The sequence below is a fragment of the Hylobates moloch genome, unplaced genomic scaffold (assembly GCF_009828535.3).
Source record: "Hylobates moloch isolate HMO894 unplaced genomic scaffold, HMol_V3 SCAFFOLD_26, whole genome shotgun sequence".
Lineage (NCBI taxonomy): Eukaryota > Metazoa > Chordata > Mammalia > Primates > Hylobatidae > Hylobates > Hylobates moloch.
The window spans coordinates 2,040,889-2,053,830 of NW_026652301.1; the positions used below are offsets into that span (position 1 = coordinate 2,040,889).

A 12,942-nucleotide genomic window follows, 5' to 3' on the forward strand; every position below is an offset into this window, starting at 1 on the left:
TCCAGGGTGCTATGGTTTAGATGTGGTATGCAATGCCAAAACGCATCATGTTGAAATTTAATTGCCAGTGAAGTGGTGCTGAGAGGTGGTGAACCATCCCTCATTTGGGTCATAAAAGATCTGCCTCTGTGAAGGGTTTAATGCAGTCTCCAGGGAGGGAGTGAGTTTTTTCCCTCACAGGATGGATTAGTTCTTATGCTAGTGAGTTGTTATAAAGTGAGGCTGACCTCCTTGCTCTCCTGGCAGGCACCAGCTTCCCTTTCTGCTTCTCTACCATGTTATGAGGCAGCATGAGGCCCTCACCAGAAGTCAGCCAGATGCAGCTGCGCAATCTTGGACTTTCTAGCCTCCAGAATCAAAAGTTAAATAAACTTTTCTTTATAAATTACCCAGACTCAGGTATTCAGTTGTAGCAACAGAAAACGGCCAAAGACATAGAGCAAAGACCTATGGAAGTATATTTTGAAAAACCTCTGAGATGATTCTGATATAAAATTGTGAATGCAATGTGATAATTGTGAATAAAATTAAGACTCTCTAAACTAGAGCTGATTTATCAAGACATCTGAATGTTTTTCCTCAAAGGACTTAGAAATCTATCATCAACACTGAAAGAATAAGACAGGAGATGTAACATGCAGAATTTACACTAATTTCAAAAAAGATTTGCAAGACCAATCTTTTAGGGTATTGTAAGAAATTGTAAAGTCTCCCCCTTTCAAAATAAGAGTTTCTCATCTACTCAGAAGAATTAAAACAGCTGTCAGGACAAGATTTATATTAAATTATCTCTCCAACTCCTTTCCACCTTCAAAATTTTATGAGAGCTACCCTAGTGTGTAACTTCTGTTGCCAGGACATGACAACTGGAAAGCAGAAATACATAAAGTCCACACTCTCTCCATTTCACTAAAAGCATCATCTTATCTACATCACTTTGAAGTAGAGAAACTAAAAGGATTTAGGGTGTCAAAGATTTGTACTGCTATTTCTTATTTCCATCAAATATCAGGCCATGACATCTTCTTTCTTAATGTTTACCACATCTTAAAATCTCAAGGAAGAAGAGAAGACATACAGCCAAAATAGCAGTAACAGCTAACCTCTTCTTATGGTGGCTCCTTCATCTATACAGTATATAGTTTTCCAAATCTGAAAGCAAACAGGTGCACCTAATTGTCAGATTTCCACTTTTTAAAACAAAAAAAAGTAACTTTATGTATTTATAATGTATTTATAATTTAACAGGTCAAAAAAAATGGCCCTTCCAAAGAAGTCTATGATCAATCTTACTGAAGAGAAAAAGAATACTTAATACGAATAAAAACAGCATAAATTTAAGATTTCTAAAATTTAGGTGTACAGTAAATGATTTGCCGTATTTTATTAACATTGGCTCAAATGTTGCTTTAAAAAATAATCTTAACACAAGTATAAAAACGAAGAACAGGCCAGGCATGGTAGCTCACATCTATAATCCCAACACTTTGGGAGACTGAGGTGGGCGGATCACGAGGTCAGGAGTTAGAGACCAGCCTGGCCAACAGAGTGAAATCCTGTCTCTACTAAAAATACAAAAATTGGCTGGTGTGGTGGCAAGCACCTGTAGTCCCAGCTACTCAGGAGGCTGAGGCGGGAGAATCATTTGAACCCAGGAGGCGGAGGTTGCAGTGAGTCAAGACCACACCATTGCATGCCAGCCTGGGTGACAGACTGAGACTCCGTCTCAAAAAAAAAAGAGAGAACAGGTTAATAGTTGCCAGGGACTGAGGGTGAGCAGGAGTTCAATTATAAAGGGATTCCCTTAGTGCTGAAGGTACTTCTTTATTTTCCCTTAGTGCTGAGGGAACTGACCTGTATCCTGATGTGGTAGTCCTTACATGCATCTGTACATGTGATAAAACTGAACTACACACACAAACACACAGATGAGCCCATATATGAACTAGAGAATCTAAATAAAGGTCTATAGTCTAGTTAATAGTATTGTTTTGATGTCATTTTCCTGGTTTGCTATCGTACTACTGTTATATAAAATGTTACTACTGGGAGAAGCTAAAAGAAGGGTACACAGGCTCTCTGTGAAACTACTTTTAAACTTAACCATGAATATAATGATTCCATAATAAAACATTCTTTCAAGGAGGAAAAATAATCTGAGTCTTCATATATGGCTTCGACAACTTTCTACATTTTAATTAAAAAAAATTTAACATCTTAAAATGCCTAATATACAGTTCTATACAGGATACTGAAGTTTTTAAAAACACATCCTCTGACCTTGAAAAATCTAGACAATTGCAAATTATTTGGATTACAGTTTTATGGAGGTTTTTACGTTGTCATAATTATCTTTTTACACCCGTGATGCCTTTCTTAAATCCCCTGGTATGAATAAAACATTTATCAAAAGCCAGAGGTATTCAGGAATTTATTTTCTCTTGCATACATTTGAGAAATTATTCCACGGAGCCTAAGGGTTTAGGGACTAAAATAATGTCCACAATCTATCCTCATATCTAAGGAGATCAAAGCCTTTTCTGAAGCAATTTCTCTTTCTTCCTTCTACGACTAGCTTTCCCTCTCTATCAATACTTGCAGTAAACATCTATTGTCAGAGCTGCTCCTATGTTCTTAAAATATGCAAAAACAGTGTTTCCTATGCCGATAAAATGCTGTTTTCTCTAGCTCCTTCTATACTTTCAAAAAGAAAGGCAACATCAATTACTTAAAGCAATTAAGTGACACATTTGGGTGTTATTTAAGAACTCTGGGCAGTAACCACTTTCTAATGAGTGAATTGTTGGTTTCTTGGTTGTATTTCAAAGCAATTCATTAAAGAACACTCTTTGATTTGTAATAAGCTCAATCTTTGAAAAAATATTTTACTATAGATTTCTATGTTACACAGTATTCAATATCCCTAAAATTTAAATGCAGGACCTTTTACCAAAAGCATTTACCTTAGGCCATTCAATTTACAACCCTGTTTTGAGAAAATATTTTACATTATTTATGTAACTGTCCATGATGGTACCTTAAAACGAATTACTACTATTTCTGATTCATTATAAATTAATTTTTGTTCAAATATTTAAATGAAATGTGAATGCATATAAGAAATCTGAAAGACTAGAAGTGGCCATATTTTAGATATAAGTAGAAATGATTAAAACAATTCACTAACCTCATTAATCAGGAACTGGAGCTGGATTACTGCAGCTCCACTGTCATGCTGGCAATAACATTCTACTCCTGGACGACCAAAGCTGTAATTAATTCCATTAAGGAATTTATGGTATTTGTTTGGTTTTGTGAAACTGGTAAGTTATATAATAGTCTGATAAATATTCCAATGACCTCATATTCAATACAGGCTATTTACTGAAGTTGAGATTTAGAGTTAGGTTTGTTACACATCAATCTAATAGTTTCTGTTGAGAAGTCTCAGAGATTACAAGTTTAAACAAAATAAGCAAATTAGAAGAAAATGAATTATTAACATCAGCAACATATTAAAACAAGATAATATATAGGTAATACATTTTATGCTGGCCTAAATTATTTTCTTCATCTTAAAATAACAAAAAGACACAAAGTGGTTGGATCTATAGAACATCCAATTTTGCTGAAGTCAGCAAACAAATCTGAAAAGTAGCCAAATGTCATTTTGGAATATTCTTTTAGGAACAGTAATGATTTTACTGTCATTTTTCATTTCTGCAGTGTAATTTTTAAGTAACGCTAAAAATATAATGAAGAACCACATAACTATGTTTCTAATTGAAACATGATTTTGTTTCACCAAATGAATGTGTCTATCTTTTACAACAGGCGTGGATACTGATTAAAATGAATTGGCATACAATAATAACAGCAAATATTTATATAACATTTTCCACGTGTTAGGCATTATTACGAAAATGTTATTTCTATCAACTCATTTAATCCTCGTAACTCACGAAGAATGTTATCTTCCCCCACTTAAACACATAAAGAAACTGAAGTACAAAGAAATTAAGTAACCTGCCCCAAGTCATACAACTAGAAATAGCAAAAATAGAATATAAATAAGCATTCTGGCTCTGGAGTCTACACTCTAAATTAATAAAGTATGCTGAGTAAAAACATCAAAACAGAACAGAAAAACAAAAACTGTACATTTGTAGAACTCACTATGTGCCAGGCACTGTTATATGCATTTTACCTTCATAAACTTGAAATAAGAAGGTAGTCATTTTAACCGGCTGCTAAACTAATCTCATTTTGCCAGTTATTAACTAATGCCCTAAAGTAAAAAGCAAAATGTAAAAATAAAATTTGGTGGGATTTAATAAAATTATAGTTGCCGGTATATAAATTCACACTTGGTCTGTTTCTATATTCTATTAATACATGCCACAAAGTTCTTAATGAAAAAATTGTGCCATAGGTTTAATTCCTATTGGCTATGATTTTTTCCTTTGGATTTCTAGAAATTGTCTAGATGGTATTCATTTTCAAAAGTTTTTTCTATTTATTACTAGCAATTAATTATATATTTTATAAATTAACAGGTTGAGTATGTTTAGCTCACAGTATCCTACTCTTCAAACACCTAGAATTATTGTTAGTAGTAATAGTAGTAGTAGTAGTAATAGTAGTAGTAGTAGTAGTAGTAGTAGTAGTAGTAGTAGTAGTAGTAGTGGTATTTTTGCTATACCAGTTGCTCAAATACAACTGCAGGAAACTAGAATTCAAATTAATAGTACTGGCAATGTGCAAATCACACTGTGACAGGCCATAAAAAAGAAAAGTCTGTATCTCTGTTCACCCTTTTTTTTTTTTTTTTCAGAAAAAGAAACTGCCCTTCTACCCAGTATAGTGAGTCTAATTCTAATCTCTTCAGCTAAATTATTCTTTCTGACACCAATCAGCATATTTTATAATTCCCATTTTACATGAATGTTAAACCTCTCTTCTGAGACCAGATCGGAATCAATGAACAAGCTGATTTTTTTTAAAGTGAGTTACCATAGAAAATCATAAAAATTATACTTACCATTCATATTACTTTATCACAAAACATACATAATATTGCTAATCTTTTGATATTAGGCAAAGACATTTTCTTTAAGTATGAATCTATTAACTAAAAATCAGAGTTGTTTTTCTTGAGTAAAACATAGCTATGACTATCCAGGTATAAGATTTCCAGTTTAACTTCTTAAAAGGAACTTTAAAGATAATGTCAACCAATACGAGTGCAGCATTCATATACAGTCTTACTATTTCTTTTCCAGTCATTTATAGGTATGCACACCAAATCAGGAGGGAAATTTTAAGTGACTGACCTTCATGAAGTCTTTCAAATGCATTCATCTTAGATGGTTGTTTAAAAGATGCGTGTTTAAAAATCTCTCTTAGGCCGGGCATGGTGGCTCACGCTTGTAATCCCAGCACTTTGGGAGGCTGAGGCGGGCGGATCACGAGGTCAGGAGATCGAGACCACGGTGAAACCCCGTCTCTAATAAAAATACAAAAAATTAGCCGGGCGTGGTGGCGGGCGCCTGTAGTCCCAGCTACTCGGAGAGGCTGAGGCAGGAGAATGGCGTGAACCCGGGAGGCGGAGCTTGCAGTGAGCCGAGATTGCACCACTGCATTCCAGCCTGGGTGACAGAGCGAGACTCCGCCTAAAAAAAAAAAAAAAAAAAAAAAAAAATCTCTCTTTTGGCATTTGTACTTCATCATTTTATAGAATATTAAGGTGATCTACTTGATTAGAATATCTAATATAATAGACATAAACAGATTGGGAATACAGAAAAACTGATTCTTGGTAAGTAAAGAATAAGCAACAGGTCTACTAATTTGAGCCTTCTAAGAAATAGTTTACTGGTGTTGAAATTTCAAATTGCCATGAGTGTCAATCAACGTTTTCTCCAAAGAGAATGAAAAATGTCTATAAATTCAGGAAGTCAGTTACACAGAGGTCAAGAGACGTTTTACTCTTAGGCTACATATGACACTACTCTAAACAAAAAATGTACTTTTAAATCAATATAACATAGTTCCTTAACTTCTAGCTAACATGATAAAAATAACTTCTTAATAAACAATAAGAACCACTTACTGAGTAACTACTAAGTGGTTAGGCACTGTGCCTTAAATACATAATTGCACCTAATCATCACAGTAATTCTGAAAGGTAGTTATTATTCATGTTTTACAGGCGATATTTCTAAGGCTCAGAAAAATGATTTTTTCTCAAAGTTACTTATTTCATTCCCTTTTCCTGTAAATAAGGCAGTATTATACAGCTGCAGCTAGCCCCAAGGGGTTCTACCACCAAAACTGCCCTATGGAGTGGAAGAAAAATTCATAAGTTATTACTTCATAACAAAAAATTTAAAATTAAGTTTTAAAGAATAGATAATGCCTGCATATAATCTTGAGATACTAACATAGAAAGGACACAAATTTCAGAGCAAGTAGTTCCCTATCCTGGTAGTTTATCAGAATTCTGGCCCCAATGCAAACTTGCTAAACCCAAATTTCCAGAGGAGATGCCTGGGTAGGTTGTTTGTTTGTTCAATTATTAATTATTTATTTACTTATTGTACCACAGGAACCATCTGAGGCATAATGAGACTGGAAGACCTCTACTTTCAAGTTAGTTCATATGCCAGCTCTGCAATTAGATGCTGTGATCTGGAGAGAATTATTACAGGTCTTAACTCTCTAATCTATAAAATGCATATAAGACCGCTCTAGACTAGCTTGCAGAATTGCAGTGAGGATTAAACTACATAGAGTGTACTTACCAAATGGTATCCATTATTATTTAAGACAATGTATTATTCACTACGTTGGCTAGAACTAAATGTTCCCTGACAGTGGACATACCATTATAATACAAGAAAATGTCAACATTGAATTTATTAGATCACAAAACATTCATATCTTTTCACATCTATAATTATTATTCCTTGCACACATGATTCTTCCTAATACTGACATTACTGAGTTAACATTTTTATTAAAGTGTTTTATAGTCAAACACTATGATGAAGATCTGCTTAGTAAGTGATTTCCACTTACTGTGGCTATGTTCACAATTAAATGAAAAAAATTAAACATCTGAAACTAAAATGAAGAAAAACCAAAAGAAGATTATACACTGAACATTCCTGCAAATTTATTAAGTGAGGAAATATTCACTTACTATTCTAATATTTGTTCTTTTATATATGTATGCATCAATTATAAGGGAAAGGTAAATATCTTTTTCTGTCACTATATCTTAGCTTGTAACTCTAAACGTCAATGTATTCTTTTGAAGATAATACAATATTTCTATCTCAGATACATTTCTGCTCTCAATTTTTCTATTGCTTGACTAACAGCTATGATATCTACCTAATCCCACTAGTAATTCTTGTTTTTAAAGAAAATCAGTTAATTTATCTGACCCATGATACACGTCAGATAATTCCTGCACAGCTAGACTCATGGTCCATGTCCAGACAAGCACCATTATCACTGGCATATTTATGAAGAGAAGATGTATGAGACAAAGTTAAAACAGATCAGGAGCACAGTCTTTGAACACAAGGCTGTATTAATTTAGACATGACCCTCTATGTAAGCAACAGGAAAAAAAGAAATAATTACAGAAAAAAATAATATGATAAAACTAGCAATTAATGAATAAGCAGGAAGAGGTATACAGGACACATGAGCCAGAGAAACAAATGCCAGAGCCAGTAAAATCTTTTTTTTTTTTTTACAGTAGTGTATATCAAATTCAAAACAAGCATTAATCTAACTGCCTAAATGGCTTTTTCTGGTTGATTGGTTGGGAAGGGAGGAATAAATGAGGAATTGGGAGGCCTTTAAGTACGTCACCATCATCATCACCAGCATCATCACTGAAGCTGAGATTTACTGAACACTTAAGATGTGTCAAGTACAATACTACATATGTATTATCTCACAATAGTTCTCTATGATAAGCTTTGTTTTTACAAATAAGGAAACTCAGGCACAACGTTTAAGTAACTTGCCCAAGGCCACTCACTTAGTAAAGAAGCTGAGATCTGAACCAAGGCAGTCTAATTCCAGAATCCACCGTATAAATTACCAACCCTTATAGCATACATGCAAACACACACATGCACACACACACATAGCAAAATATATTAAGAGCCAATTTTCACATGTAAATGTTATTTCCTGCTTTATTGTAAATCATCTTAAAACTGGAAAAGGAACATATATTTATAATCAACGTTTCACAACTGAGTACTTAATAAACCCAGATTGGTCTAATTCTATAAAACTAGACCAAATGTAACTTGTAGTAAGTGAACATCATACACCAATTAGATAGTAAACAATATGCTGATTTAAAGAATAATATACTAGAGTCATTTTTCATGTTAGCTTAGGGTATCACGTTTAAAAATTAATTTTAATAATGAAGCAATATGGCCCAGCAAGATAAGCAAAAAGCTAGAATTCTGTATTCTAATTCTAGTTGTAATTTTGAGACAACCTCCTTACAAGTATCTCCACGTAAAAAATGATCAGCCAAAAAACATTTTAGAGCCTATAGCTACTGAGAGGAACAATACTTGGCAAAATTAAATAAGAAACAGAAATAAACAAACAATCTTATCTTTAAAAAGTATACGGGATCAACGGAATACACGACGTTAAAATACAGAGCACAACCACATATCTCAACGGGTGTAGAAAAAAAATCTGACAAAAATCAATACCCTTTTATGATAAAACTCTCAACTCAATAAAACCAGAAATAGAAGGGAATTTCCTTAACATGACAAAGGGCATCTATGAAAAACTCACAGCTAACATCCTTCCCAGTGGTGAAAGACTGAATGCTTTCCCACTAAGATAGGGAAAAAGACAGCATGTCCATTCTCACCACTCGTCTATTCAACATGGAATCTAATGTTCTAGCCATGGAAATATGCAAGAAAAAAAAGAAAGTGTTCAGAATAGAAAGAAAAAAGTAGAACTATCTTTATTCATAGGTGACATAATCTTATATATAGAAAATTCTAAGAAATCCACTAAAAAAGCTGGAATGAATAAAAAAGTTCAGCAAGGTTGCATAATACAAAACCAATATACATAAAAACCATACTCTGGCAATGAACAATCTGTAAATGCAATTAAGAAAATAATTCCACTTACGGCCGGGAGCGGTGGCTCACGCTTGTAATCCCAGCACTTTGGGAGGCTGAGGCGGGCGGATCACGAGGTCAGGAGATCGAGACCACGGTGAAACCCCGTCTCTAATAAAAATACAAAAACTTAGCCGGGCGTGGTGGCGGGCGCCTGTAGTCCCAGCTACTCGGAGAGGCTGAGGCAGGAGAATGGCGTGAACCCGGGAGGCGGAGCTTGCAGTGAGCCCAGATTGCGCCACTGCACTCCAGCCTGGGCCTGGGCGACAGAGAGAGACTCCGTCTCAAAAAAAAAAAAAAAAAAAGAAAATAATTCCACTTACAACAACATCATAAGGAATAGAATATTTAAAAATAAATTTATCCAAAGAAATGCAAGACCTGTAATATTAAAAACTAGAAAGTACTGCTGAAAGAAACCCTAAATAAATGAAAAGATAGCCCATATCCATGGAACAAAGACAATATTATTAAGATGGCAATAATCACCAAACTGACCTAAAAAACCTAAACAATCTCTATCAGAATCCTAGCTGTTTGTAGAAATTGACAAGCTAGTACTTCCATATCATTACATGTAAGTATATCTCACTAAAGCTGTTAAAAAAAAGAATTAGCTTGTATGAATGATAAATACTAACACCCTATATGAATAGGTAATAATAAAAGGCAATGAATTTAAGGCAAGCAAACACTGGAATTATTCATAAAAACAAATTAAAACATATGATAGTCTTAAATATATTTTTGTCTGAAACGTTTAAATATTTTTCATAAGCAGTGAATGAATTTAAGTATTTAGCAACCTAAATGAAATGCAGCACAGTAGGAGGAAAAAACAAGACTACGGTTTAGCGTTTTTGCAAGCTACTGATTACCTTCTGTCCTGCATTTGACTTAAATTTATTTCACCCATGATTTAAAAACAAGACGTATTTAACAGATGAGAAACAACAAAGAAAATTCAATATTCTTGTGAACAAATAAGAACATTGATTATGTAACGAATTAGTATGGTTTTAGAAATACATGTAAGTAAAAGTCCCAAGAAAAATATCTTTCCCTTGTAAATTACAATCATTCGTGATTCTCACTAATAATTTAAAAACTACATTAATTCCTAAAACATGCTGATGAAAATTTCTCAGGAAAAATTTTGGATATTATAATGACTGAAAAGTAGTGAAAAGAGGTTTTTGGTCCAAGATACCAAGCTGAACAAATTTGTATGCTGTCATTTCGTTCCAAGATCCCTTTAAAAAAGTAAAGCCAAAAAATGAAGGACCAGAAAATATAAAAGAAAAAGTAAGCAATATAAAGGATCATTTTAGAACATGTAACATCCAATAAGAGAAAGCAAAGGAAAAGAAGAAGAGAAAGGTATTAAAGAAATAATAGAAGAAAATAGATTTTACTCAGCTTCTAATGAACATGGGTCCTTAGATGGAAGTACACAAAATGATAAACAAAATTAGTCCCAACCTAAATATACCACTCTAAAATGTTCCTTAAGGCTTCCTACAGACTTCCAGGTAAAAAGAAACAAAAAAAACAAACAAGTGACCACCTGCAAAGAAATGATCAAATTGCTAGTTTGCTAGCAATGTTTGCTAGTTGCTAGAAAACAGTGAAATAATGTCCCTGGAGTTATAAAGACATTCAAGCAAACCCCTGACAAGATCTAATTATAGAACAAAGACTTTTAGATATTCTTATCATTCTTTTTGGAAGTCATTTAAGACTATACTCCAATAAACTGAAAGAGTAAATCTCACACACACACACACACACACACACACACACACACAAAGGCAATGACGGAAAATCTAATAAACACTGAATTCAACTCAGAAAAAAGATGAAAAAGCCTAGGAGGAAAACAGTACAGTTGACATAAACAACACTGGTCCAGCTTAGAGAAGAACAAGGAGGTATTCACTGGAGGCAGGTTCATGAGAACAAGAGGGCTCCAGAGATGTGACTCCATCCTTGAGAAGCCTCAGGCATTTAAGCATGAGATGACAGCAGCCAATGCATAAGGGAAGTGGGGGAGAAGGAAGAAAAGCAGCCGTACAAGAAAAGAAATGTACTCACAAGATATCACTTGACTGTGGAATAAAAAAGTCATCACAGGAAAAAAAAGGCATAATACGTACTGTTCACCCATTTTCAACTTTTAGAATCAAACTAAACGTTCATATTAATTACACGTGACTACAGTTGGCAAAGGAAAGGAGGAAGAAAAAGGAAACAAACATGGAAAAGTGATGGGTTAACTTTCTCATTTTATAGTGGGGAGCCAAGAGCTAGTATGCATAGTTGACAGAGCAAGAAATACAGAATTAACTATAAGATACTTATTGAAATTTACAAAGGTAACAAGGAAACAAAGTAAAAATAGGGACAAGACTACAGGAGAGGGGAGATATGAGGCAAATGCTCATTTATTAAGGCAGGAAATCAACTGATAATTTCTAAAGTTGAGGAATCAAAAAACATTGGCAAGAGATTTTATTTAGAGTTAGCAACATGACCAGAAACAGTTAAGTGGATCCTTCTGGGGAGCAGGGGTAGGCATGGGCAAGGCAGGGCATATACTTTTCATCACAGCCTCCACTACACTATGCTACTTAATCTTTAAACCATGTATATACCTTTGGAAAGGTGGTTATCTTTAGTGTGTTTCTAAAGTGGAGAAAAGTAGCAGTACAGAGTCAGACATACAATTATTGGGTTTATTTCATTATGTTATTGTATCCCTCTAACTGACTTATACCATTAATACTAGAAAACTTGAATCAAGACCTCTCTCTAGACCCACACGACAAGAGAATCTTGTTTTCATTCCTCATATTCTGGAATTTTAAACCACTTACTTAGTCTCTCTCTCTTCCCCATAACCACTAGTTTCTTTCTAACCCTACCTGCTTTCATTCACTACTATACAGACTTGTGTGGCAAGAAAAATGGGCACATTAAGGGGAAACAAATCACAGCTTCTTGTACTAATGATCCTAATTAGCCTCCATGTTCACTCATTTAGTAGCTCCTAGGAGGTAAAGATAGCAAGCTACAGAATGATATTCCTTAACCATGTTTGCTTAACTCATTCAATTTTTCTTATTTGAGAACTTTAATAGGCATTGAGGGTACAAATCTCAAAAGTTTAGCACCAGAATTATAAAAGCAATATAACAGTTAAGTCTTCAGTTACTCCAAGTAGATAAGAATTTCGTAGGTAACAATATTACTTGAATATACAATATTACTTGAAAAAAACTTTTCAATGATTTTCACAAACATCAGTTCATTTGAAATTTTAGCATGCCTTATGCTATTCTTATATGTTCATGCCATTCTTTGATTTCCCTCCTTGCTCATTATAGTCATACTGAATTCTGTACCTACGTCCTTTTCCTTCAGTTGGGACCATCTTTGGCTGAATTATACAACTATGTTTGACAGCCTATGCTATACTTCCATCCTAGAGTGTGGAAGACTTTCAAACAGTCTCAGGTAATAAGAACATGGTAATCTGCTCTCTTTACTCTCAAAGGTTGGAAAACCATATGGCACATAGCAGACACTCAATGAATGAATGAGTTTTCTTAAAACCTAAGAAACATGTTTTACGTCCAGTAATATCTTTTTTTTTTTTTTTGTAAGGGTATCACTCTGTCACCCAGGGTAGAGTACAGAGGCACAATCATGGCTCACTGCAGCCTCAAACTTTTGGGCTCAAGGGATCCTC

The 12,942-nt window shown here is 34.2% G+C and overlaps 1 protein-coding gene across 2 annotated transcripts in view; it reads right to left on the reverse strand.

The window, feature by feature from the left end:
* The window catches only part of LOC116463139 (syntaxin-binding protein 5), a 185,724-nt gene that overhangs the window by 150,011 nt on the left and 22,771 nt on the right, over positions 1–12,942 (reverse strand). For both annotated transcript variants that reach the window (XM_032146104.2, XM_032146103.2), the window contains exon 3: positions 3,188–3,269. In XM_032146104.2, the coding sequence (XP_032001995.1) occupies positions 3,188–3,269 (82 nt within the window). The remainder of the gene's footprint in view (positions 1–3,187; positions 3,270–12,942) is intronic.